This window comes from Vigna umbellata, chromosome 1 (genome assembly GCF_029865625.1).
Source record: "Vigna umbellata cultivar VRB3 chromosome 1, Vumbellata_1.0, whole genome shotgun sequence".
NCBI classification, from domain to species: Eukaryota; Viridiplantae; Streptophyta; class Magnoliopsida; order Fabales; family Fabaceae; genus Vigna; species Vigna umbellata.
The window spans coordinates 31,578,658-31,602,868 of NC_142165.1; the positions used below are offsets into that span (position 1 = coordinate 31,578,658).

The 24,211-nt window shown below is 36.5% G+C and overlaps 3 protein-coding genes across 3 annotated transcripts; 2 read left to right on the top strand and 1 right to left on the bottom strand.

The window, feature by feature from the left end:
* Positions 1-5,706: 5,706 nt before the first annotated feature.
* Positions 5,707-11,783, bottom strand: LOC148205143 (serine/threonine-protein phosphatase 7 long form homolog). Its single transcript, XM_088116455.1, has 4 exons — positions 10,884-11,783; positions 10,388-10,792; positions 10,113-10,308; positions 5,707-5,981 (listed from the first exon to the last, which is right to left on the bottom strand). Exons 1-4 carry the CDS (start codon positions 11,268-11,270, stop codon positions 5,707-5,709), a joined length of 1,263 nt encoding a protein of 420 aa, XP_087972581.1. The 5' UTR covers positions 11,271-11,783.
* Positions 11,784-12,945: 1,162 nt separating this feature from the next.
* Positions 12,946-15,072, top strand: LOC148205144 (uncharacterized). Its single transcript, XM_088103321.1, has 3 exons — positions 12,946-13,126; positions 13,197-14,072; positions 14,255-15,072. The coding sequence occupies exons 1-3, from the start codon at positions 12,946-12,948 to the stop codon at positions 15,070-15,072; spliced, it is 1,875 nt and encodes a 624-aa protein (XP_087959447.1).
* Positions 15,073-22,329: 7,257 nt separating this feature from the next.
* On the top strand, positions 22,330-22,704 carry LOC148205145 (uncharacterized). The gene has a single exon (XM_088103324.1). It carries the CDS (start codon positions 22,330-22,332, stop codon positions 22,702-22,704), a length of 375 nt encoding a protein of 124 aa, XP_087959450.1.
* The last annotated feature ends 1,507 nt before the right edge of the window (positions 22,705-24,211 follow it).

Here is a 24,211-nt window from a genome sequence, read left to right on the forward strand (position 1 = left end):
TCACCACAAACACAAGTCAAATAAGAAGTACAACTTGAAGTTATTAACAAGAAAAATCAACTAACATGACTATCTTCACCATTCCGCTGCACCTATCTTCACTACTGATTTCTTCTGGTCTAGAGCTTCTGTCTGCATGTTTCCATCTAGGATTAGTCTCCATCAGACGTCAAATTTAAAAAATTCGATGTTAATCAAATTGTCAATGAATTTTGTTAATATTCGACGTTAAGCAATTTTTTTGTTTTTTTAATTAATTGTAATCCTTTTTTACAACTCTGAGACCTGAAAAGCAAAAAAACAACAAATTTCAGTTTTTGGTATTTTATAAAGCATGAACTATGAATGTGTAGTATACTATCAACAACAAACAACAATAACAAACAAGTTCAATCAAACAACAACAACAACAACAATAAACAAGTTCAACCAAATAACAACAACAAACAAGTTCAACAAAAAACAACAACAAATAAGTTCAACAAATAAGTTCTTCAAAACAAAAACAAAAACGAAAACTAACCTTCAAAAGGTGGGTTTGTCGGAATAAAGTGTTTCCACCAATGAGAGAGAAATCAGAATGCGCCTATGAAGGACAAGAACATGAAAATAATCGGTCAAAACAAACGACAATTATACATAAAGTAGTTAATTAACATGCATTTGTATCAGATGAAAGAAAGATTACATGTGATGGTCGTCAAACTTCGTTCGAGAAAAGTGTGAGAAGAGAAGAAGGTCTCGCGCGCTAAGATAAAGTGAATGAATTTTCAATCTCTTGCTCAAATTAAAAAGGGGAAACTTTTGGCTAACAAATAATACGTCGAAGCTCCTACAAAATTTGACGTATTATATGTGGTTTAAAAGAAAAAAGGAAAAAAGAATTAAAAAAGGGTTACTTTTTGGCTTCTGGCTGACAAATAATACGTCGAAGCCCTTACAGATTTCAATGTAATATTTGTTGTTTAAAAGAAAAAAGAAAAAGAATTAGAAAGGGTGACTCTTTGGCTTCTGACTGACAAATATTACGTCGAACCCCTACAAGATTCGACGTACTATTAGTGGTTTAAAAGAAAGAAGAAAGAGAATGACGCGCTGGTTTAAATAATTACCATTATAGAACGTCGAATTGATTGGGGCTTCGACGTTCTACAATTGCATTTATTTACAAAAGTGCCACTGGTCATTTTTAGCGTTGGCTATTCAATGGTTGGACGTTGAACGCGTGACATTATACGCTGGTTTTGCACTAGTGGATTACAAGAGAATATGCCACTCCAAAGAGAAAGAAGAAACACAAATATATAGATTACATAAGCAAAAACGGTTAGATAACAAACACCACCTATTTGATAAGAACATGAATTGTTTCATGATATGAGTTTTGTATTATACAAGGCTATAAGTATGGTACTGTACATGACTAATGTTATCCGACCGTACGTCAGCCTATTCGACTAAAAGTTGGTCTTCTCATATCCGGCCATAAGTTGGATTGTTCTTGCTCGATCACATTCTGCAATACTCTATTGTGTTATATTCTTTAACTTATAGCACATTCTGAATCAGACAACTGACTTATGAGATAAATGAGTCACTGGTCCACCTAGGGCCATACAAGTGAAAACTCATACACCCAAATTATCCTAAAAATAGTACAACCATTGAAGTAAATAATTTGCGCTCATTTTTTACAGCATCAATTTCTATTTGACAAATCTTACTAACTGGATGTTAGAGTATCTTTTGCAAGCACATCACCATCCATCTATGAAGGACGAGTACCAGGTAGGAGACATTCATGAAATGAGCTCTGCTCGCCAATGGAATATTCTTTCTCTGCTCTAACATTCATTAACTTAAAACCTACAATGGTTCTAACTGGGATACCTGTCCAACTACATGCAACCTGTTATAAGTTTCTCCATCTATATTACCCATTCTCTTATCTCATGCCAATCGAAAAATCAACAAACCATTTGACGAAGTTCTTTAGAGACCAAATATTATGCTTTGACATTCATTACCTCTGAGCTTCAATGGCTAACTTATGTTCTTCAAGATCTTAATGCTTTTTTCAAACAACTAGTTTTGCTTTATTGTAACAACATTTTTTCCATTCAAATAGCTTTCAATATGGTGTTTCACGAACATACAAAGCATATTGTGATTGACTCCCCTTGTTCTTGACAAGCTTACACAAATTTTCAAGTTTCTTCCCATCTCTTCTTTCCTTCAAGTTGTTGATATTTTTACCAAAACCTCTAACTCTCACTCTTTTCAAGATTTGTACTTACGAAGCTGAATGTACCCTGTAAAGAGTCTTCTCTCACTTCACAAACGTCTCTTAATCGATACTAGTCCTCCATGGATGAATGGTGGTGTGTTTGTAAAAAACACTCTGACGCTCAAGTTAGTCGTGCGTTACATACCAATTGATACTGTGAAAAATCAACGTGAATTATTTTCCTCGATGGATGTACTATATATAGAATAATTTGGATTTATGGATCTCACCTATATGAGCTTGGATGAGCTAGTGACTCATTTACCTCATGAATCAGTTGTCTGATTCAGAATATACTAAGTTAAATAATAGAATAAAGCATTTTTTTCAACTAGCCATTTTATCATACTTGAAATTAAACACTAAGTGCATTCACATGTGCATCAAATTAGAATTGATATATTTTTAAATCTGGACAGTATGTAATAGCAACAATTTCATATACCCTTTTACCCCTATATCATGCAATTATAACACCTAAGTATCTTCAACAACTAATATGCAATCTACATCAGTTAATAAATGACTTATCAGATTCATGATGTACTGCAAATTCATTATAGATCAATGCAACAAGAGTTGTATGCATAGTTTAAGACCAAATCAGAATTGTTATTACGTAGAATATACAACTAAGTCAGCTAGGATATGGTATAGAACAACAATCATAACATGGCAAGCTTTACTCACATAATGGAGCAATTTACTTGTTTTAACAAAAGCAGTCAGCTTTAGTCATCTAACCAACTAAAATAGAGTACCATATTCCTAAACATCAACGGTTATCTCAAAAACTAGATTAATCAATTTTGCACCCTAAACCCCGCCCACAACAACACAACACCTAACATCACTGCACAGAATTGAGACTAAACACAAGCTTCTAATCATGAGTCAGATTTTCCTAAAAGCATGATATAGAGTTCATACAATCAAGCAGCATTGATTTAATCATTTTTCAGTAATTACCCATGAAGAAACATATAATTTTCTATAATAAACTATACTCCCGTCCAGGGTTTTTGCACCAAACTAGGCATATTTGCCTTCAATATTACCAAAATGGGCAAATTCAACCGAAATTACGAAAATGGGGAAGTCGTGGGGGGTCCAAACGACTTCAATTGAAGAAGTCGTGCCCCCCTGCACGACTTCACACTGTGCATTTGTACAGTGTTGAAGTCGTGCACCCCAAAAACGACTTCTGGGTGCTGTAATCAATTACATTGTAATGGTAATCGATTACAGAGTGTGGTTATCGTGACACCCCTGCACGACTTCAATTCAGTAGGCCAAATACGTACTGGTAATCTATTACGACACTTCTATAATCGATTACCAGTGTGTTATTTGTGCAAGAACCACTCTGGTAAGCGATTACAAGGTTGTTGTAATCGATTACCAGTGTGTTTTTGGTTGGTTTTTGAAAATTTGGAAGTTAATTAAGTGTATTGATATGAATTTGTGTAAGCACACATTGTTGTTGATTACATTGTGATTTATTGTTATGTATTGGAAGAGTTTTTTAATTTATGTAAATCATAAGACAAAATCGTAAGACAAAATCATAAGATAAAATCATAAATGAAATTTGTAGTATTTTATTGAATGGAAAATGCATTACAAAAGGAAGAAGCTTAAATTAAAAGAAAAGGACACTACAAATTGAAAGGCATCTAGGAAGATGATCCACCATGTGGACCAAAATGACGACGCAGATAGTCATGTCGTGCTCCACATGCTCAACTCGAGCATCAATAGTATCGAAGCGGTCACCCATGTTCAGCTCCAATTGTTCAAATCTTGCATTCATGCTTTCATTGATTGTATTGAAGCTGTCTCCAACAAATGTTCGGAGATCATTTATCCCCCTCATGACGTCATGAAATGAACTAGTTTGTTGTTGAAGATGCGGTTGTGGTTGTAGTTGAAGAGGTGGTTGATTTTGATGTTGATGTGGAGGAGGAGAATTTCTGTGAACCCATCTGTTGTCAGCATTTTGGGTCAATCCAAATGATTGTATCACTCCTCCTGATATTGTGCAATGCCTACTAGGTGGGACAAATATTTCATCCTCCAGTGGAACTTCAAAATGTTCTAGGATGCGGGTGACCAAAGTTGGATATGGTAAAGGAGCACCTGGCCTCAAAGCCTTCTTCATCCTATGTCGGATGAGATGGGTCCAGTTTATCTGCTTTGCCGTCATTATTATCCACATTATCAGAAGATCTTCCTCGGTTGCCTGTGCAAAGTTAGAAACACGTGGAAACAAAACACGACATATAGCATAATGTAATACTCTAGCCTCAGCTGTCATATTGCCGGCTAGAATTATAGTGGTAGGAGGATTGTGTGGCAAACAAATTAATTGTCTGGAAACGTCTATATTGTATTCATCGGCCCAATCCTCAAATAATTTTCCGCCAAACTTCAACCCAACAGAGGGAAGGTTGGCTATGGAAGCAAAAATGCTGGGTTTGATAATAATTTGCACATTGTTCACCTCAGTTTTCATTGTTCCATTTTCAGAAAATTTGAGGTTACTATAAAACACACGTACCAAATCAGGATAATAACGCGCAACATCGCAGCAAAATTCATCCAATCCCAAATTTTTGAGCATTCCAAAAAATTCAAAACTATGGCTTTCAAAATATTCGTCATCTAGGTATTTTGGCTCAATGATTTGACGGTCTTTATATAGTGAGAAATACCTTTGGGCTAGTGCAGGAGTTGAAAATTGAAGATTTTGGTGTGGAGCTATCAGTGACGGCGGCGACGTCCCCCAGCTGTAGAAGATGATCCCCTTAGTCTTTGCCTCTTTGAAGATTCAGCCATTTCAAATTCCAATCGGTGCAAATTGAAGAGAATTGAAAGGGGAGTTGAAGAATGGTGTTTTGAAGTGAAAATTGTGGAAGAAAAGTTGATTTTTGAGGTTGGAGAGGAGGGGAATACGTGGGGAGGCGCTGCTACTGGAGTGAGAATGGTTTGAGTTCGTGAGGAGAGAGAAAAAGGTGAATATATAGGCTAGGGTTGGGCTTGTAATCGATTACGGGGTTTCTGTAATCGATTACAAGAGTGCACTGCTAATCGATTACACAAACCCTGTAATCGATTACCAGCGCCTCTGGTAATGGATTACATCAAATCCTGTAATCACTTACATGGTGTAACTGGTAATCGATTACAGGCTTTCTGTAAGCGATTACCAGTTAGTGGAGGATCAAATTTTGATTTATTCTTTGCTTTAGTATTGATTGAATGAATGATATTTTAAAATTGATTTATGTATAAAGTTGTTTTGACACGATGTGCAATAATAACGTCAAGGGATAACACTTTATAATGAAATAAATCTTATTGATTCATTAAGATATTATAGACAAATTACATAATTATAAATAAAGATCGCAACCAATCTATCTATGTCCTCCAGTCCCACACGTTGGTCTTCGTCGTTGTCGTTGTCCTCGCCTTTGTTGTTGTTGTAGTGTGGGACTCTGCGTGTGTTGGTCTTCATCCGTGGGATGAGTTTCATTGGAGTGCTGAAGGTTTTGGAAATCATATGTTGGTCGATACACGTTATGTGACGATGAAGCGTGTTGATGTGAAGATGGTGGAGTCGTTGTCGAGGTTCCAAAATAATTGGAAGGACCTCCAATAAAAGATGATGGACCTCCACTGAACGGTGTTGTCGCAACCGGAATCGCGACGGGACGACGATCCAAAAAGAAATCGGGGTTTTGGAAAAAAAAGATTTGGAGTCGCCACCATAGTTTATTATGGAAAACTACGGAAAAACCGTAAAACGAAAAAGCACAGTCCGCGAAAACCAGATTCTGGGTTCGGGAGTCGGTTACGCGTGGGGAAGGTGTTAGCACCCCACAACGCCTGCCCTAAGGCAGTACCTTTAACTAAATGCACGAATATGATGTGATTTTCAAAATGTTTAACTATCCCCTAAAATAAAATTCTAAAATAAACAAAACATATTTTTTAGTTTTTTGGGCCCGACAAGGATTGACCTTGCTCCTACGTATTCTCATTCAAAATGAGAAATCAGGGTTACGTAGTTCTTTTTGAAAAAGTTTGAGAGATTTGTTTGAGAAAAAGATTTGTTTGAGAAAATGATTACGGATAAATTTGGATTTTTGGGAAAGTGAACCTGACAAGGGCTAGCCTTGCTCCTACGTATCTCCACTTTCGATGGAGAATCAAGGGTTACGTAGTTCTGGGTAGCAAGACTGTTTGTTGTTTAAAATTGTTGATGTTTTCGGGTTTTTTGAAGATTTTATACCTTTTTTTGTATTTTGTTTAAGAAAGAGAAAAGGTTGTTAGCACAAGGACGATGCGTGCGATCACACATGTGCATAAACCTTTAAAACATATTTTTTGGTTAATTTTACTTAAGGAAAAGAAAAGGTTTTTAGCACAAGGACGATGCGTGCGATCGCATATGTGCCTAAACCTTTAAAACATATTTTTTGTAATTTTAATTAAGAAAGCGAAAAGGTTTTTAGCACAAGGACGATGCGTGCGATCACACATGTGCCTAAACCCTTAAAACGTATTTTTTGTAATTTTAATTAAGAAAGAGAAAAGGTTTTCAGCACAAGGACGATGCGTGCGATCACACATGTGCCTAAACCCTTAAAACGTATTTTTTGTAATTTTAATTAAGAAAGAGAAAAGGTTTTCAGCACAAGGACGATGCGTGCGATCACACATGTGCCTAAACCCTTAAAACGTATTTTTTGTAATTTTAATTAAGAAAGAGAAAAGGTTTTCAGCACAAGGACGATGCGTGCGATCACACATGTGCCTAAACCCTTAAAACGTATTTTTTGTAATTTTATTTATTTAAATTGTAAATATTGCATTATTAAACATATATTTTAGGATAAGTAAATATCTAGAATAAGTAGATAGAACAAAATAAAATAATAAATAAAAAATAAAAATAAAAATAAAAGAAATAAATAAGACAAATGAAATAAGATAGACAAAAATAAATGAAATAGAATAAAATAAAATAAGAAAAACAAACAAATAAAAATAACGAGCGTTGGGTGGATTAACGAGCGTTAGTTGAGAATGAGGAGGAACGAGCGTTGGGGGGAATCAGTGTCACGAGCGCTCGTTGGGGAAAGTTGACGAACGTACGTTGAGAAACAAGGCTGAAGGACGAGCGCTCGTTGGGGGCCAAGCGGACGCTGGGAAACGAGGCTGAAGGACGAGCGCTCGTTGTGGACGAGCGTTCGTTGGGGAGATGGTGAACGTACGCTGGGAAACGAGGCTGAAGTACGAGCGCTCGTTGGGGGACGAGCGTTCATTGGGGAATTGGTGAACGGACGCTGGGAAACGAGGCTGAAAAACGAGCGCTCGTTGTGGACGAGCGTTCGTTAGGGAGATGGTGAACGCGTTGAGAAACGAGGCTGAAGGACGAGCGCTCGTTGGGGGACGAGCGGACGCTGGGAAACGAGGCTGAAGGACGAGCGCTCGTTGGGGAACGAGCGTTCGTTGGGGAATTGGTGAACGGACGCTGGGAAACGAGGCTGAAAGACGAGCGCTCGTTGTGGACGAGCGTTCGTTAGGGAGATGGTGAACGTACGTTGAGAAAATGAGGCTGGATGACGAACGTTCGTTATGGACGAGCGTTCGTTGGGAAGATGTGGCAAGTTGATGACGAACGCTCGTTATGGACGAGCGTTCGTTGGGGAATTGGTGAACGGACGCTGGGAAACGAGGCTGAAAGACGAGCGCTCGTTGTGGACGAGCGTTCGTTAGGGAGATGGTGAACGTACGTTGAGAAAATGAGGCTGGATGACGAACGTTCGTTATGGACGAGCGTTCGTTGGGAAGATGTGGCAAGTTGATGACGAACGCTCGTTATGGACGAGCGTTCGTTGGGAAGATGAGGATGGATGACGAACGCTCGTTATGGGCGAGCGTTCATTGGGAAGATGTGGCAAATTGATAACGAACGCTCGTTATGGACGAGCGTTCGTTGTGAAGATGAGAGAAATTGATGACGAACGCTCGTTATGGACGAGCGTTCGTTGTGAAGATGAGGGAAATCGGTGACGCACGCTCGAAAAAGGCCCAAAAACGTACGTTCATTATGGGCTTGGCCCACCCGGGTGATTTCTAACCTAGAATTCCCTTAGGGGTTCTACCTTCCCCTTCTCATTCACTCATCCACTCGGATCCCACACTCTCCAGAGACCCAAGGTCTCTTACTCTCTCCGCAGGCCCACCGCCGCCTATGCCAGCGCCGGCCACCGCTTGTGCCGCCGGAGCCCTCGTCAGCCCAAGCCAAGTCTGCAAGCTCTTTCTCTTCTTGCGCAGCTCGAAGACGAGTTCCTGCGTCCTCTCCCTTTCTTCTTCACGCAGGACCCAGACTCACCGCCAACACACGCGGTTGCCGGGGAGCTCCAGATTCGGCGCCAGTGATAACGGCGACAGCCTTGGTGGGTGCTTGGATTAATTATTTTTCATGCAGGAAAATGGCATTGGTATGGGGTTGTGTATGAAGGATATCAGTTTACAGGTTTGGATTCTGCAAAGAGAGCATTGGTTTCTTGTTGAAGGTCGTGAAGCGTGTTTGGGTTGTTGGGAATGGATGAAGGAGATATCTGCAGAATGAAATGGAGGATGAATGGCAGTGGAGATCGGTGTTGAATGGTTGATGGCGATGGTGGATGGTACAGTGGCAAATTCTGGCTTTGATTCAGTGAAGGTAAAGCACGAGCTTGCGTTTGGGTGCTGGAAATTGGTCATTGTTCTTGGTTGGTTGTGGCTTGGTGCAATGCAGGTTGAGGATGATGGTGTTGGAGGTGGTCATGTTGACCGAATGGGATGAGTTTGGTTTCTTCCCTTCATGGTTTTGTTGTTTTTTTTTTTTTTTATGCAGGGGAACTGTGAATAGGTGTATCAAGAAGGATGAAAAATGGATATGGTGATGACTTTGGCGGCAAAGATGGAACAAGGAACGAATCAAGCATGTTTCAGGTTAAAGTGGAAGTGTGCTCATGCGTTGGACCAGAGAAAGGAAAACATTCATACCATAATATCATACTCAAACAGAGCAAAATCAAGCATAAAATGACATACAATGCCGCCAGCTTATATGAACAGGGTGTGAGCAAGGCATGCTTATTCCAGTAGATGACAGTATGAACCAGTGAAGGAGTCCCTTACCTCTTGGAGCCCCTGTGTTATTGCTTGGTACGTGAAGCCGGTGATCCCTTCTCCTTCTTCCTAGCCGACCTCTGTCTTCTCTTTGCTGTGAATAATGTCTCTGGTCCTTCTTTGCAAGTGTCAATGGTGAAGGCTCGAGAGGCAGTGTGTGAAATCCCTCCCCTTCTTGCTCCCCAAAACCAGAATAATAATCCCTTCCCTCTGCCCTCTCTGCTCTCTCTGAGTGCTTTTTTGTGCCAAATCCCGTACCGATTTCGTACACACCCCAAGTCGCCTCTGCCATCACCCCGCGTCCTGCAGAAACGGTTATCTGCCCCCTCCTCCCAGCACACACACGTACACTGTTCCCTCTAAACAAAAACACTTTTTCCTTCTTTTTTCTTTTTTCTTTTATTCATTTTTTCACTAAAGACAAACGCCTTATTTTTTCCTCTTTTTTTTTGCTTTTCCCCCTTTTTTTTCTTTTTTTAAAAAACACTAAATCAAACACAAAATAGTAAAATGAAATTAAACATAATAACATAAAATAAAATGAAAATGTAGAAAATAAAATAAAACAAATCAAAAATAGAAAGAGACCTATCATTTAGTCAATCCGGACGAAATTGGGTGTTGACAGGTGTTGAAGGTGGAAAGGCGAAATAAGAGGTCTCAACCCCAAGATATGTTGATGTCGGTGGGATGTGTTGTTGGTACCTTGAATTCAGATGTGGATGTTGATAGTTGACATGGTCAGAGACAGACCTTTGTGGATCATGATACAATGGTGATGCGTGGAATGCAAATGGCGGTTGGAACTGTTGTTCGTGGTCCATGTCATACTGCCAAACACAATGTCTGATATGAAGAACGCAATAGAATAAGACTTTCATAATTTAAATGGTGCAGATATTGTAGTACCTCTTCGTCGGTTGAATCTTCTATGACAGCAATATAGCGGATTGTATGATTTATATACCATTGCATGTACTCGGATTCATCTCGCAAGTGACCATTTTTTTGGAAAGGAATACCGTTGAATACACGATTATGCCGGTCATTCCATAATGCAATCCACTGTCCATGGTGTTCCTGCCAATTCCAATCAGTGCGTCCTATCATATCCTGTTTATGTTCCTCATTTAGATTCATCGGTGGATGGGGTACATTTTGTCGAAATCCAAATTGACGCATGACACGGTCTGATTGTTGGTATTCTACAACAGAGAAACATATTAGAGGCACAACTGCCCGATAAGTCGGGGCCACTTCGACTGGAATGATTTGAGCAAGGAGATCACGTCTGTACGGTGTCCATATAAATTGAAGTATTGAAGATATTAAAGATAGTAGTAATTAAGCCAAATGTGAACATAATTTGTACAACAATATTAAGTTGAGAGGTGAAAAATACCTGTCTAGGTGATAGGTCGTCTAACTTTTGACGAAATTGTTTCACAGTTGTCGTGTCATGATGTATTGACTGTGTTGTGCGACACCATCTTTTCACCAGTGGAAAAACTGCACCAGAAGATATGTCGTCTTCTGTGACTTCAAGTAATTGTGGTGAAATACATGTTATTCGTTCCCATGCCCAGCATTGTAACAAGATCATGCACCCTTCGATATTCTCTTGGTCAGCCCTAGTGCCATGATCAAGGGCACGATACAAGCAGGAAAGAACAGCGGATCCCCAGCTATACTGTGAAACGTTCTGCAGGTCTGCCAAAAGGGGAAGATACATCAAATGCACCATGCTTGCAGATGTGTCTGGCATCATGATGCTGCCAATTATCATCAACATATACGCTCTAGCGTATTGTTCAGTAACCTAATCGGTGGCATCATGAGGCAAATGGCGAAAAGTGTTATTCAGCCAAGACAACTTTATTATGTTGCCCCTGACATTGTCCTCAGGAGGAACATCTCCTAATAGTTGATGACAAAAAACTGTCAGAGGACCACTACCGATGCCAGTGACCACATGTCCTTCAATGGGAAGCCCCAGTTGTAATGCAACGTCTTCCAATCTTATAGTACTTTCACCAAGAGGCAAGTGGAAAGTATGAGTCTCGACTCTCCACCTCTCAACCAAAGCAGTCACTAGGTGGTGATTTATTTCCATTGTTGATGCTTTCAAAATATGGATAAACCCTGCTGCCTGTAAAATATTCATGATTCTTTCATCAAGTTCGTTAACATGCTTTGTTATCCAAATTGCATGTCTTCGAGGGCAAATAACTCGTTCATTGCCTTCCCAAATTGACTTGACAATGTGTTTATCTTGTAGACGTAGAAGGGACATATCAACGGGAAGTTGACGGGCAGAAGCCATATTGAATTTTCTGAGTGAAACTGGGATATCTAAGCAATGACAAAGGGTTAAGTGCTTTGGCTATTGGAACTCACAATTGAAAAGGGTAGACGGTGGGAGAAATGAAATGACCCTCCACATATTTAACTACAACCATTGATGCCAAAAGAATCTTCAAAGTCACATGGTTGAGGACATGGAAATTACAATTCAAACTTTGTAATGAGTTCTCTCATGAAAGAATCTTCAAACCTGCAAATATTAAAGCGAGACATGTGATTGAATAGGAGGTTATAGGACGAATCTTGAATAGGAAAGCTGCACCAAATTTAGGCATGCAAATGAATAGGAAAGTTGAATAGCATGACTAATGTTGGTGATCAGAGGCTAAGGTGCAGAGTGCATGTGTAGAAGGTCATCACACCTACCACCTCATTTTAATGAATTGCAACAAATATTTTTTCCATAAAATAAAATATAAAAATATGTAATGAATTTTAATAAATAAAATGTATTTAATGAATTTTATTGAATTATAAAAATATTTTCCAATATTGAAGCATTTTATTAGAGTTAAAAAATAATTTTTTAAATTGTGAAAATTTTAGAAATAGGATTTTAAATAAAAAAAATGAAAAAAGGGAAGTTGTAAAATTTTCCCATTTCAGATTTTAATTATTTCTAAACTATATTATTTTTATACATCTAAATACTACATTATTTATTTTTTAACAACAATAAAACAAATTATTTTCTCAATATCTATAAGTAATAAAAAAAAACGTGTGATGAAAAGCTTATGATATCAGACCACACTGCAAATGACTTTATACGGAATGAAATAAATATAATACTATACATACATTATAATTGCATGGAAGTCTATATACATATATGACAGTGCTATATCGACAGTGTTATATCGACAGTGCTATATTATTGTTCAGTACTTCTATTTTAGACCGTAACATTCACTTATTAGTACTTCCTATTTTAGACCGTAACAACCAGTTACCAGTTATCAGATGTAACCTTCCCCTCCCGACAACTTCTATATATATCTATATATCAGTCTTTAACAAATCCATCTTCGCATCCAAACTGCACACCCAAGAGTTCTCCTTCTACTCCAATCTTACATATTCTCCCAAACATCTATAACATTATGGCATCAGGGAACTTTCCAGCATCTTCATCATCGCAATTCATCGACGAACAACCTTTGATATTAGATAACGTTGATGACTTCAGCACTGATGATGAATTAGACAACATACTTGAAGATGACAACAACGACGACCACATCACACAATCATCTGCACATGTCGTTGCAGAGTTGAATGAACGTATGCAGTTCCAGTCAAAGGACGAAACTATTGCTGCAATCAAACATTATCACATAACATGTCGTTGCAGAGTTGAATGAACGTATGCAGTTCCAATCAAAGGACGAAACTATTGCTGCAATCAAACATTATCACATAACCAACGGTTACAAATACACCGTCGTTGAATCAAAGCCCAACATTTATGTTATTCGTTGTGTGGAATATCACAACGGTTGTCAATGGCGTTTGAGGGCAGCTTATAGCAAAGTCCGTAAATATTGGGAAATAAAAAATATAGACGGACAACATTCGTGTTTCTCAACAATACTATCTGAAGATCATACAAATCTTGATAGTACTCACATTGTCGCGATCATATCAAATTCAATCCGGAAAAACCCATCCATTCCAATCAAGAGTTTGATTGCAGATATTAAAGGTCGATTTGGATATTCTATGTCATACAAAAAAGCTTGGATCGCTAAACAAAAGGCTCTTGCTATGGAGTTTGGAGACTGGGAGGACTCTTATAACCACATGCCGAGGTGGTTGCATGCCGTCAAGGAAGCAAACCCAGGTACAATTTTACAATGCACTGGTTCTCCAGTGCAGATTGATGGACAAACCGACAATAATTGCTATATTATGGAAAGAGTTTTCTGGTCTTTCAGTCCTTGCATACAAGGATTCAAATACTGTAAACTCATTCTCCAAGTTGATGGTACATTTCTAACGGGTAAATATCATGGAACATTGCTCACCGCCATAGCTCAAGATGGCAATAGAAATCTTTTTCCATTGGCCTTTGCCATTGTAGAAGGTGAGACAAAGGAGGCCTTGATATGGTTCTTTCAACTACTTCGAGAACATGTTTGCCATCAACAAAATATTTGCATCATCACTGACAAAGGAAAGGGCATCCTATCGGCCTTAAGATCTGAAGAAGTTGGTTGGGAACAAGATGGTTTGAACTCTGTTTATTGCATACGTCATCTAGCATCCAACTTCAACAACAAATTCAAAAATCACGACCTCAAAAAACAATTCATCAATTTAGGTACTACTACAAACATTCTTAATACACTTTTACTTTTATAATTTTGTTAACATTATCATTTTATTTATGCCTTCATTACATCATTACAGCTTACGAGGTCAAGCAACCAACTATGACGACAAAACTTGCTGCACTCAAAAACCAATACCCACAACAAGTTCATTGGATAGATAAAATCCCGTTACAAAAATGGTCTCAGGCTTTTGATGGAGGGAGAAGATATGGACATATGACCACTAATCTTGTTGAGTGCACCAACTCCATTTTAAAGGGAGCACATTCATTACCAATATGTGCTCTCATCAGAACAACATTTGAGAGGACACAATCATGGTTTGTTGAACGGGGATTAAAGGCGAACTGTATGCTACAAGCAGGACACCAATATCCTGAACAAATCACCGACATCATTAGGAAAAACCAACAACAATCCGCATTTTGTCATGTTCATCGCTACAACTGTGAAAATTCTGAATTTGATGTTCAGGAAATTTCAACACCTCACCACTACCGCCCTGTTCCACTTTCCTATAAGGTCAGCCTAAATGAATGGTGGTGTGATTGTGGTCACTTCCAGGCTACTCGTCTCCCATGTCATCATGTCATTGTTGTTTGTGCATTTTCACATATCCCACTAACCCAAGTAATCGATCCAGTGTACAATCTTAACAACATTTTCAAGGCATACGAAGTACAATTTCACCCAATCCAAATTCAAGATTATTGGTCTGCGTATACAGGTCCAAACTTCATACCAGATCCTAAAATGCGACGCAAGGCATCCGGAAGACCATCTACAAATAGGCTTCATAATGAAATGGATCAATCCAATCCAGATAAGCCAAAAAAATGCTCTTACTGCCGCAAGGAAGGTCATCATAGGGGAAATTGTCCATTTCGTCATTAGTTTTTTCTTAATTTTACCCAATTGTAATCAAATCGATTTTTTTTATATTACTATTATTATTTGTTATTAATATTTATTTTCTCTTCTCGTATAACACAACCAATACATAAAATATGTTAATTGCAAAATCATTTTCAAAAACCAACCAAAAACACACTGGTAATCGATTACAACAACCTTGTAATCGCTTACCAGAGTGGTTCTTCAACCAAAAACACACTGGTAATCGATTACACAAGTACCGTAATCGATTACCAGTACGTTTTCTGCCTACTCAATTGAAGTCGTGTAGGGGGGTCACGATTTCAACAATCTGTAATCGATTACGAGTGAATTGTAATCGATTACAGCACTCAGAAGTCGTTTTTGGGGTGCACGACTTCAACACTGAACACATGAACAGTGTGAAGTCGTGCAGGGGGCACGACCTCTTCAATTGAAGTCGTTCGGGCTCCCACGACTTCACTTTGGGTCAAAATCTGCCCATTTTGGTAATATTGAAGGCAAATATGCCTAGTTTGGTGCAAAAACCCCGTCCAGATATCAATGTTCATGCTTTCATATATACTTAGATGCATAGCTATGTTTAGACAAAGTATAACAAAATTAGAATGCTCACAGGTTCTTTTCACATTTAATATAGAACTGTCATGTTTTTAATAGTAAAATTCCTGTACAAACCACATTATTATACTATTTAATCTATTATTTTAGCTAACATTTTATTTATCATTAGCAGATTTCACATACCAATAATATCTTCAGAAAATCCAGCAACCAACAGAAATAGATTTTACCCGATGATAGTTACAATTTTTAATAGAACTCAATCAGTTGTAAAATAAACCGAATATATCAACATTCCAGTTCCCAACATTCATCAAATTACCACTAATTCAACGCACAGTTTTCAAAACTTTCCAAAAGTATATAAATAAACTTCTCCTTTTGAACAAAAATTTCAAAAAATTTAGTTGAAAAAGGTTATGAAACCATGACGGAGTATAGTTGAAAAAAAATCAACATATAAAATATAACTTTAACATAAGTGTAAAATATTAATTGTAACCCAATAAATATAAGATGAAGAGAGCACAAATAAATCCATTTCCAAGAAAGAAACAAATTAAGTTAAAAAATTTATAATATATTAATTAATTGAATATAATATATGTTAGATAAAAGTAAAATTTTATTATTAAATTTACAAAATCGGATCGAACATCTAAATACATAAGATGTTATCACTCCTAACAAGGCTTCCTAATCTTGAATTGGTGTTATATGCAAATAGATTTTGGTGTGGTTGTCGAAATAACATTAAAAATAATTTATAAACATATCATATTTTGAATTGTGTTATGTATAGATAGATTTTGGAAATGTTACTATTTTTTATTAGCCTATTTTTGTTTGTCTGTAAACATGAGTTATTTAATCATTAATGATGTTTTAATATTTTTTTGGAATTATATTTTATAATGTTTTGAATATTTATTAGTATTAATCTAATTATGTTATATATATATTTCCTTCTTTTAATATATTGATTTAAGTCGAGTTAAATGTCTGAATTTGAACTCATTATCTTAATAAACTCGTCGATCGTGTTAAGTTTCACATACACTGGATTGATGCATGTGGTTATTTCTTGAAATTTATTTTATTTTAAATACAAAGTTTATCACAGCTAATAAAACACTATAATATTATGGTTAAAAAGGCACAAACACAAGGAGCCAAGGATAAGAGTCTTAATGATTATGAGTCAAACATTTTGATCGAGTCCAACTGATTGGTCCTACCAATGAATTATGAGAAGAATATCAACGAGCATAGCAAAGTTGACTCTACCGTCATAGTCCTCATTCTTCTTGGTCATAGCTCCAACCATATTATAAGAATAAAAAATCGTGGATGAAAAAATATTCACGGTTCAAATTTTCTTCAATAATCTTATTAATATTATCACTTGCAACGGTGATATTAATTATTACGACTCATCAAGACACTGAAATCATCAATGTAAATGAAGATAATATTACAATTTTACTAAACTAATATTGAGATTTTATAATTTATTTTTTAGTTTAGGTACAATCAAGAAAGAAAAAAAAAATAAGAGTACCAACTAAATATTTAATAAACACCATCCAAAAGTTATATGGGATAGAGATGGAGAGTCTATTATTGGTCCCCATTACAAAGTTATGTCTGTCCTTAGCTAGTTTTTCAGGATCATTAAGGAATTCAAACTTTTGTGCTTTTATTTATACAAACTTCAAGGCTTTGATCAAGGATCGTATGATCGAAAATGAAGTATATATTACAATATTTTAATGAAACTATTCAAATATTTAAAATATTAAATGTTTATGTATATGAATAACATATGTCTTTTTTTAGGAAAATTTTGTTATTTTCGAGAAAGGAGAGAAAGGACATTTTAGTTGTATAAATTGTAAGAGCTGAGAGGTTTAAAGAAATTTTGGAGCAGACAGGTGTAGGCAAAGGATGATACCGAACGATTTATATTAAAATAAGAGTGATATATAAATAAAAATTTTGTCCCATTTTTCTAAATACAACTATCTCTCTCCAAAAACTTCTACTCTCTTCTTTTCTCCTTTCTCTCTAGATTTCCTTAATCTCACTTTATCTGTTTAACAATCAGACCGTGCCTAAGCAATCCTGGTGTCAAGAGCTTTCTATTCCACCGATCGGTTTAGTGTTTAGAGCTGGTAAGTTTCGTTCCTTTAATTCTTGTGAATTTCTGGAATTTCTGCCACATGCAAGTAAGCATTGCTTTTTGCATGTGTTCATCAGTTTTCTATCCCCTTTCTAACTTCATTTTTGGTACTTTGGTTAGTCTCTTCTCACAAATCGGTGAGTTATAGGTGTTCTTAGGATTTTCTGGAGATGTGAGCAAATTTCTAGAAGCGTAGAAGTTGTTCGGTTCGGTTAAGAGGTAAGGGAAGCTAGTTAATTTAATTGATGAGTCTATGGTGTATGTGAATGTTGTTTGATGGTTTTCATGTGTATGAAATTGAATTTTTGTGTGATCGGTATTGTCTGTATGGACTGTCAAATTGGTCGGTTGGGAGAGCTAAGAGGAGTTATTTAGGATCTGTTAGAGTCCCTAAGTCATTCAAAATGTGCTAAAACCAATAGAACCGAATTGGAGTTATTGTTTGTGCAGAAAGTTGGGCACACGTTGTTGACCGCTCGGTCATATTCAAGTGCTCGGTCGTTAATTGGGTTTGGGCTCTTTAGAGTCTTCCTAGTTCATGACCGTTCGGTCTTAGTAGTGCTCGGTTTTGTACTAGCGTTCGGTCTTAGTAGTGCTCGGTTTTGTAGTAGCGTTTGGTCTTAGTAGTGCTCGGTTTTGTACTAGCGTTCAGTCTTAGTAGTGCTCGGTTTTGTACTAGCGTTTGGTCTTGGTAGAGGTCGGTTTTGTACTAGCGTTCGATCTTAGTAGTGCTAGGTCTTGTTCTTGTATTCGATTTAATATAGCGTTCGGTCTAGTTATAACTTTTGGTCTTGACGTAACATTCGGTCTAGATAAAGTATCCGGTATAGTCTTGGTTCTCGGTCTTACACTAGTACTTAGTTTGTATTGGTTTATAGTCTTAACTACATTCGGTTTGTTATGGGCCTTACCTGTTATTGACTGTTCGATCATGCTTTAGTTATCGGTTCTACTTGAGCATTCGATCTAAGTCATAAGTGTTCCATCTAAGTTATTAGTTTTTGGTCTAAGTTAAAAGTATTATGTTTACTATAGTATTTGGTCGGGCTAGTCTTTATATGACCGTTCGATCATGTTTACATGTTATGAGTGTTTTCCGTTCGGTCATGTTCAAGGGTAGTGGTGGGTTTTACCATTCGGTTTGATTTTACTATGAAGCATTCAGTTTTTCAAAGGGTTGTGGTTATGTTGTACTCTAAGTGTTTACTTGAGTTGTTTAAACGTATTATGTATGAGAAATAGTGTTGATATTAAAGTATGGTTTAGATTTGTACTGCGGATATGAAAGAGAATTCCAAGGAGGAATGTCTCAGTGGTTAATTATCAAAGTGGTAAAGTATGAATATGGACAGCGAAATCCACGACGTTCATCCTGAGATTGTAATGATTACCAATTCTCAAGTAGATATGGGTAAGTCATGTCGTGAGAATAGCAGGAGGTCCTAGACTAAAGGTATTTAGGTGAGTTATAACGGATTAACCCCGGACGGCAGCTGAGGGTGTTCTAGTTACTACACCCCCGGGCGCATGAACGACCTCAAGCTACATATTCATACTAGTTCGGACGGTCAAGTTAAAGCAGTCGGTCAATATGTGTTTATATGTTTAATACATGTGTATGAGTATCTTATCTGTTTGTTTGAATTGTATACTCACATGAATATTAAATTCCACTAGCTTACCCTTCTTTTCTGTATTGTCATGTTTATCCGCTCGATTTATCTTTTGCAATGATCATCCGATAGATGTGAGCAGAGGGAGAATATGTCTCTCTGGAGCAAGCACTGGAATGAAAGGATCCCTTGTTTAGTATAAGACTGATCGGTCTTGTATATAGTTTTGCATCAGGTTAGGCCTTTGTGTAAAGTTTTTAATTTTATGGTTATTTTTGGATAAGTGTATTGTTAACACTTTATTACATAGTAGATGACTTTTCAATTTTATATTCTTATGTGATGACTCTACTGTATAGTTTATATAATATTTTGGGATGTTAGATAAATGATGCATGAAGATGTTCTAAGTGTTATATCAAGAGAATACATTTTCTAAAATATTCCACTTTGAATGAATAATTGAAATTTTCTAAAATAAGACATTCAGATAGATAATCTTTATTGTTAGAAATTTGGGTCACACACACACACGCACACGCACACGCACACGCACACGCACACACACATAGATATATATATATATATATATATATATATATATATATATATATATATATATATATATATATATATATATATATATATAACAATTATTAAATGTGTTAGGGCCATTATATTTTATTAGCCAACTTTATAAAGTGATCTAATTAAGATAAATATGGCTAAGGGTATTTTGTCATAAAAGGTATATTGTGCCAACAATAATTTTAATTTCTTGAAGGGGTCAAATTATAGTTATTGAAACTAAAGAAAAGTAATTCTTAGAGGTCATTTAAAGGGTCATGGTCTCCATCTGTGCACATCAAATCATTCTTGTTTCTTTATTTTTATCTCCATCAGAATAAAAAATCCAGAAGGAACTAAGGGTGCGAATATAAGAGACCAATTCAAGTTGTTTGTTAATTATTGCTCATTAATTATTAATTTGTCCATCATAAAAAACTAACAATTGGTATGAGAGCATATTAGTGATTAATTGGCAGAAACTTTTGATCTTTGATCTCTCCATTTTTATGAGAAAAAATGGTTATAAATTTTGGGGGTTTTCATTTAATTGTTTATAATCTGCAACAAAAATTCTTGGTCTATTAATGAATGCAATATTTGAAGGTTTGGATTATGATAATAAAATTCCCTAGTTGATATTCTCTGGTATCATAAACCTAAATCAATTAGCATTAATAATAAACCCAATTCTGGAAACCCTAAAGTTTATCATAAAATTGTATGTTTATGGACTTTAATCCTCTAAATTGGGAAAAAATTCTCAATTTGAACCCTAATTTGGGAAAAATCCCCAATGTTTTTTTTTCACTTTTGGTGTGCCACCATCTCTTTCGCGGTTCTACTACTGCTGCCACCACTGGGACTTCTTCTGGTGCTTCCTCGCTGCGTCACGGTGGTAAGTTGCGAGGTTAAATGGGTTGTGACAGTAGCTGATTCCAGGAAACTTTCGGCCTTCGTCTTTTGTGGTGGTTTTGGTTCTGTTTTTCTGCAGGTGGAGGAGGCTTCGCGACGATAGTTTTGGTTTCGGATGGCGCGCTCGCCATTGACGAAGGAGCACAATCGTCTTATCTTAGTAAGTGACGAGATTCGAGAAGTCGTTCTGCAACGTTGCTTCGCGGTTTAGAGGGCAATGGAGGCGTAATGTCTTCTTCTCCCTTCCCGATCTCTGTTATGGCGGAGAACCAGCATTGCGGCGATTTGGTTCGTGAATCGTTCACAGATCTAGTTCCTGGAGGTTCTGAGTCGCGACTCCTTCTTCTTCCCTCGATCTGGACCGTGACGAAAAGAACCAGGAGATGCGTTCCTCAGGGTGGCTCACAGTGAGTTTGGTGGGGGTTTCTGCTGCCAATGTTGTTCGCGCTCTGTCGTAGTGTGGTTTCTCTTCCGATCTGGTTCTCTCGCAGAGGGGTTTCGATGGTGGTTCTACGGCGGTAGATCTGGTTGCACGACGACGCTCTCTCGTTCATGGCGTCTGTCAACTCACTGCGGGCTTGCTGGTAGTGGCCTAGGCCCCATCTGGTGCAGATCCATTTTGGTAGATCCAATTTTGGATGTTTGAATATGGATTTGGATTTTAGAGGATCTGATTTTCTGACTTTATGAATTTTAAAATTAAAATTCTAAAGTAAAGTAAAATTAATAATTAATTAAAAATAAATGAAAGTAAAATTAATAATTAATTAGGGATAAATAAAATTCAATTTGGGTCTTGTTTATAACTTTTAAACGAGCAATTGATAATTAAGAAATCACCAAAGTGAATCTTCTTTATTCGAATTAGTTCATAGAGAAATTATGAATGTTTATCTTTATGGAAATTATGAATATTTGGCCGGATTGTATACGCACCTGTGATGGTAATGTGTGATAATTATAAGGTTTTACGTGTCAATAATAAAATCTATCCAAAGATAGGTTTGTTATTGGACATGTTCTTATTATTAGTGTTGATCATTACACCAACATACTTTTAACAGTTAATATTATTGTCCAAAGACTTGATATTGATGGGACATTGGGTGTCTTGAGATGGGATAGACCATTATTTGAATATATTTATATAATTATTGATTTTACGATGTGAGCTTGATTCCTTTGTTTCTCTTGTATAAAATATAGTTATGATCGCTTCTATATTTGCCAAACTTAAATTCAGTTTTGGTCCTCAAAGGTACAAATTTTAAGGATTGGAAAGAGAATATAGAGATAATTCTTAGCTGCATGGATCTTGACCTTGCATTAAGGATTGAGAAACCTCTTTCTCTTAAGGACTTAAGTACCTCTGACGAGAGGAGAAAATATGAGAAGTGAGATCGCTTAAATCACATGTGTTTGATGGTCATTAAGCGTGAAATTCCAGAAGTATATAGAGGTACTATTTTTGAAGAAATTACAAGTGCTAAAGATTTTCTTGCTGAGATTGAAAAGCGTTTTGTGAAAAGCGAAAAGGCGGAAGCAAGTGCATTTCTTCAAAGCTTGGCTTCCATGAGGTATCAAGGCAAAAGAAATGTGAGAGAGTACATTATGGAAATGCCAAACATTGTTTCAAAACTTAAGGTGTTGAAACTTGAGTTGCAAGAAGACTTACTTGTACATTATATTTTAATCTATCTTGCTATAGAGTTTGGGCAGTTTAAGGTTTCATATAACTGTCAGAAGGAGAAATGGTCTCTTAATGAGCTCATTTCATATTGTGTTTAAGAAGAGGAGAGACTGAAGCAAGAAAGGATTGAAAGTGCTCACTTAACCAGTACCTCTAATGAAAAGGGCAAAAAGGAAGAAAATTAAGAATCCTAATAGTGATGCTTCTGAAGGTCCATCACGAAAGAAACAAAAACAGTCTGTTAAATGTTTCTTTTGCAATAAAGTTGGAGACATGAAGAAGGAATGTTCAAAATATCATGCTTGGTGTGCAAATAAAGGGTTGCCTAAGTTATCGGAAGACAATTAATTTTGAAAGATGAATTTATTTAGAGATGTCAAATCGGTTCTGATGAAAGTGATATAAAATGTTTTAAATTATTATTTTGTACTGACTTTTTATTTTTTGGTTTGGAAAGACATTGCAGTTGTACCATCATTTAGGCTGAATTTGATTTCATTTGTTTATTTGGACAAATTTTGTTAATAATGTTAGCTTGAAAATAAAGAATTCAGATTATTTTTTAAAATTCAAGTTTTGTTGAAACTAATTCAATTTTGGAAAAATAATAATTTATATATTCTTCATACGGTAATTTCCTATTATGAATCTTTAAATATGGAATTGCATGATACTAAGCATAATATTCTTTGAGGATATTGAGTTTGGGGGGAAAATAAAGATTAGAGGAAGAATTGTTGGAAGTAATCTGATTCGTGAAGTTCAAAACCTCTAGTAATTAAGTTTAGAACCTCTATAAGAACAAACTCAAGATCCTTAGAAACCTGTTCTTCACGAGGAGTATAAGTCTTTGCAAGACAACAAGATTTGGGAACTTGTCCCATTACCAGAAGGTATGAACCCCATTGAAAATAAGAGAATACTTAAGACCAAAAGGGGTTTTAATGATAATATGGAGAGGTATAAAGTTTGTCTTGTGACAAAGGGCTATACTCAAAAGGAGATGGTTTGCATGTTGATGACATTCATAAAGCTTTTAGCGTGAAGGATAGTAAATTAGGGGATTCTCTAGTTGTCAAGGGAGACAAGTTAAGTTTCAATCAATGCCCAAAAGGAAATTTAGAAATTCAAGAAATGCAAAAGATTCCATATGTTTCAGCGGTAGAGAATTTGATGTATGTCCAAGTATGTATGCATCCGGTTATATCATACATATTTGGGGTCTTAGACAGATATTTAAGCAATTAATGAATGGATCTTTGGAAAGCAGCCAATAAAGTTATAAAATTATTTCAAGAAAACAAAGGTTTATAAGCTCACGTATATAGGGTCAGACCAGTAAAAGATCATCAAGTATTCAAGTATTCTGACAATTTTGTAGGATGCCAAGATAGTTTAACATCCACTTCAGGTGTACATTTTCATGCTAGCTAGTGGTGTGGTTTCTTGGTCCAGTACCAAGAAAACCCTTATAGCTTTATCCACTATGACTTTAGAATTTGTAGCATCCTATTAGACATCAAATCAAGGTATATGATTGATTTTTGTCACAGGGTTGCGTATTATCAAAGGAATTGAAAGACCACTTAGATTATACAATGGCAT

Bases quoted from the DNA above. Each gene is read 5' to 3' on its own strand.
- LOC148205144 (XM_088103321.1), top strand. From the start codon at position 12,946: ATGGCATCAGGGAACTTTCCAGCATCTTCATCATCGCAATTCATCGAC. The intron at 13,127-13,196 runs GTATGCAGTTCC...ATGTCGTTGCAG, and splicing joins CGTTGCAGAGTTGAATGAAC to AGTTGAATGAACGTATGCAG. The intron at 14,073-14,254 runs GTTTGAACTCTG...ACATCATTACAG, and splicing joins AGTTGGTTGGGAACAAGATG to CTTACGAGGTCAAGCAACCA.
- LOC148205145 (XM_088103324.1), top strand. From the start codon at position 22,330: ATGTGTTTGATGGTCATTAAGCGTGAAATTCCAGAAGTATATAGAGGT.
- LOC148205143 (XM_088116455.1), bottom strand. From the start codon at position 11,270: ATGTTGATGATAATTGGCAGCATCATGATGCCAGACACATCTGCAAGC. The intron at 10,793-10,883 runs CAGGTATTTTTC...TCTTCAATACTT, and splicing joins TAGACGACCTATCACCTAGA to CAATTTATATGGACACCGTA. The intron at 10,309-10,387 runs GTACTACAATAT...TGTGTTTGGCAG, and splicing joins AAGATTCAACCGACGAAGAG to TATGACATGGACCACGAACA.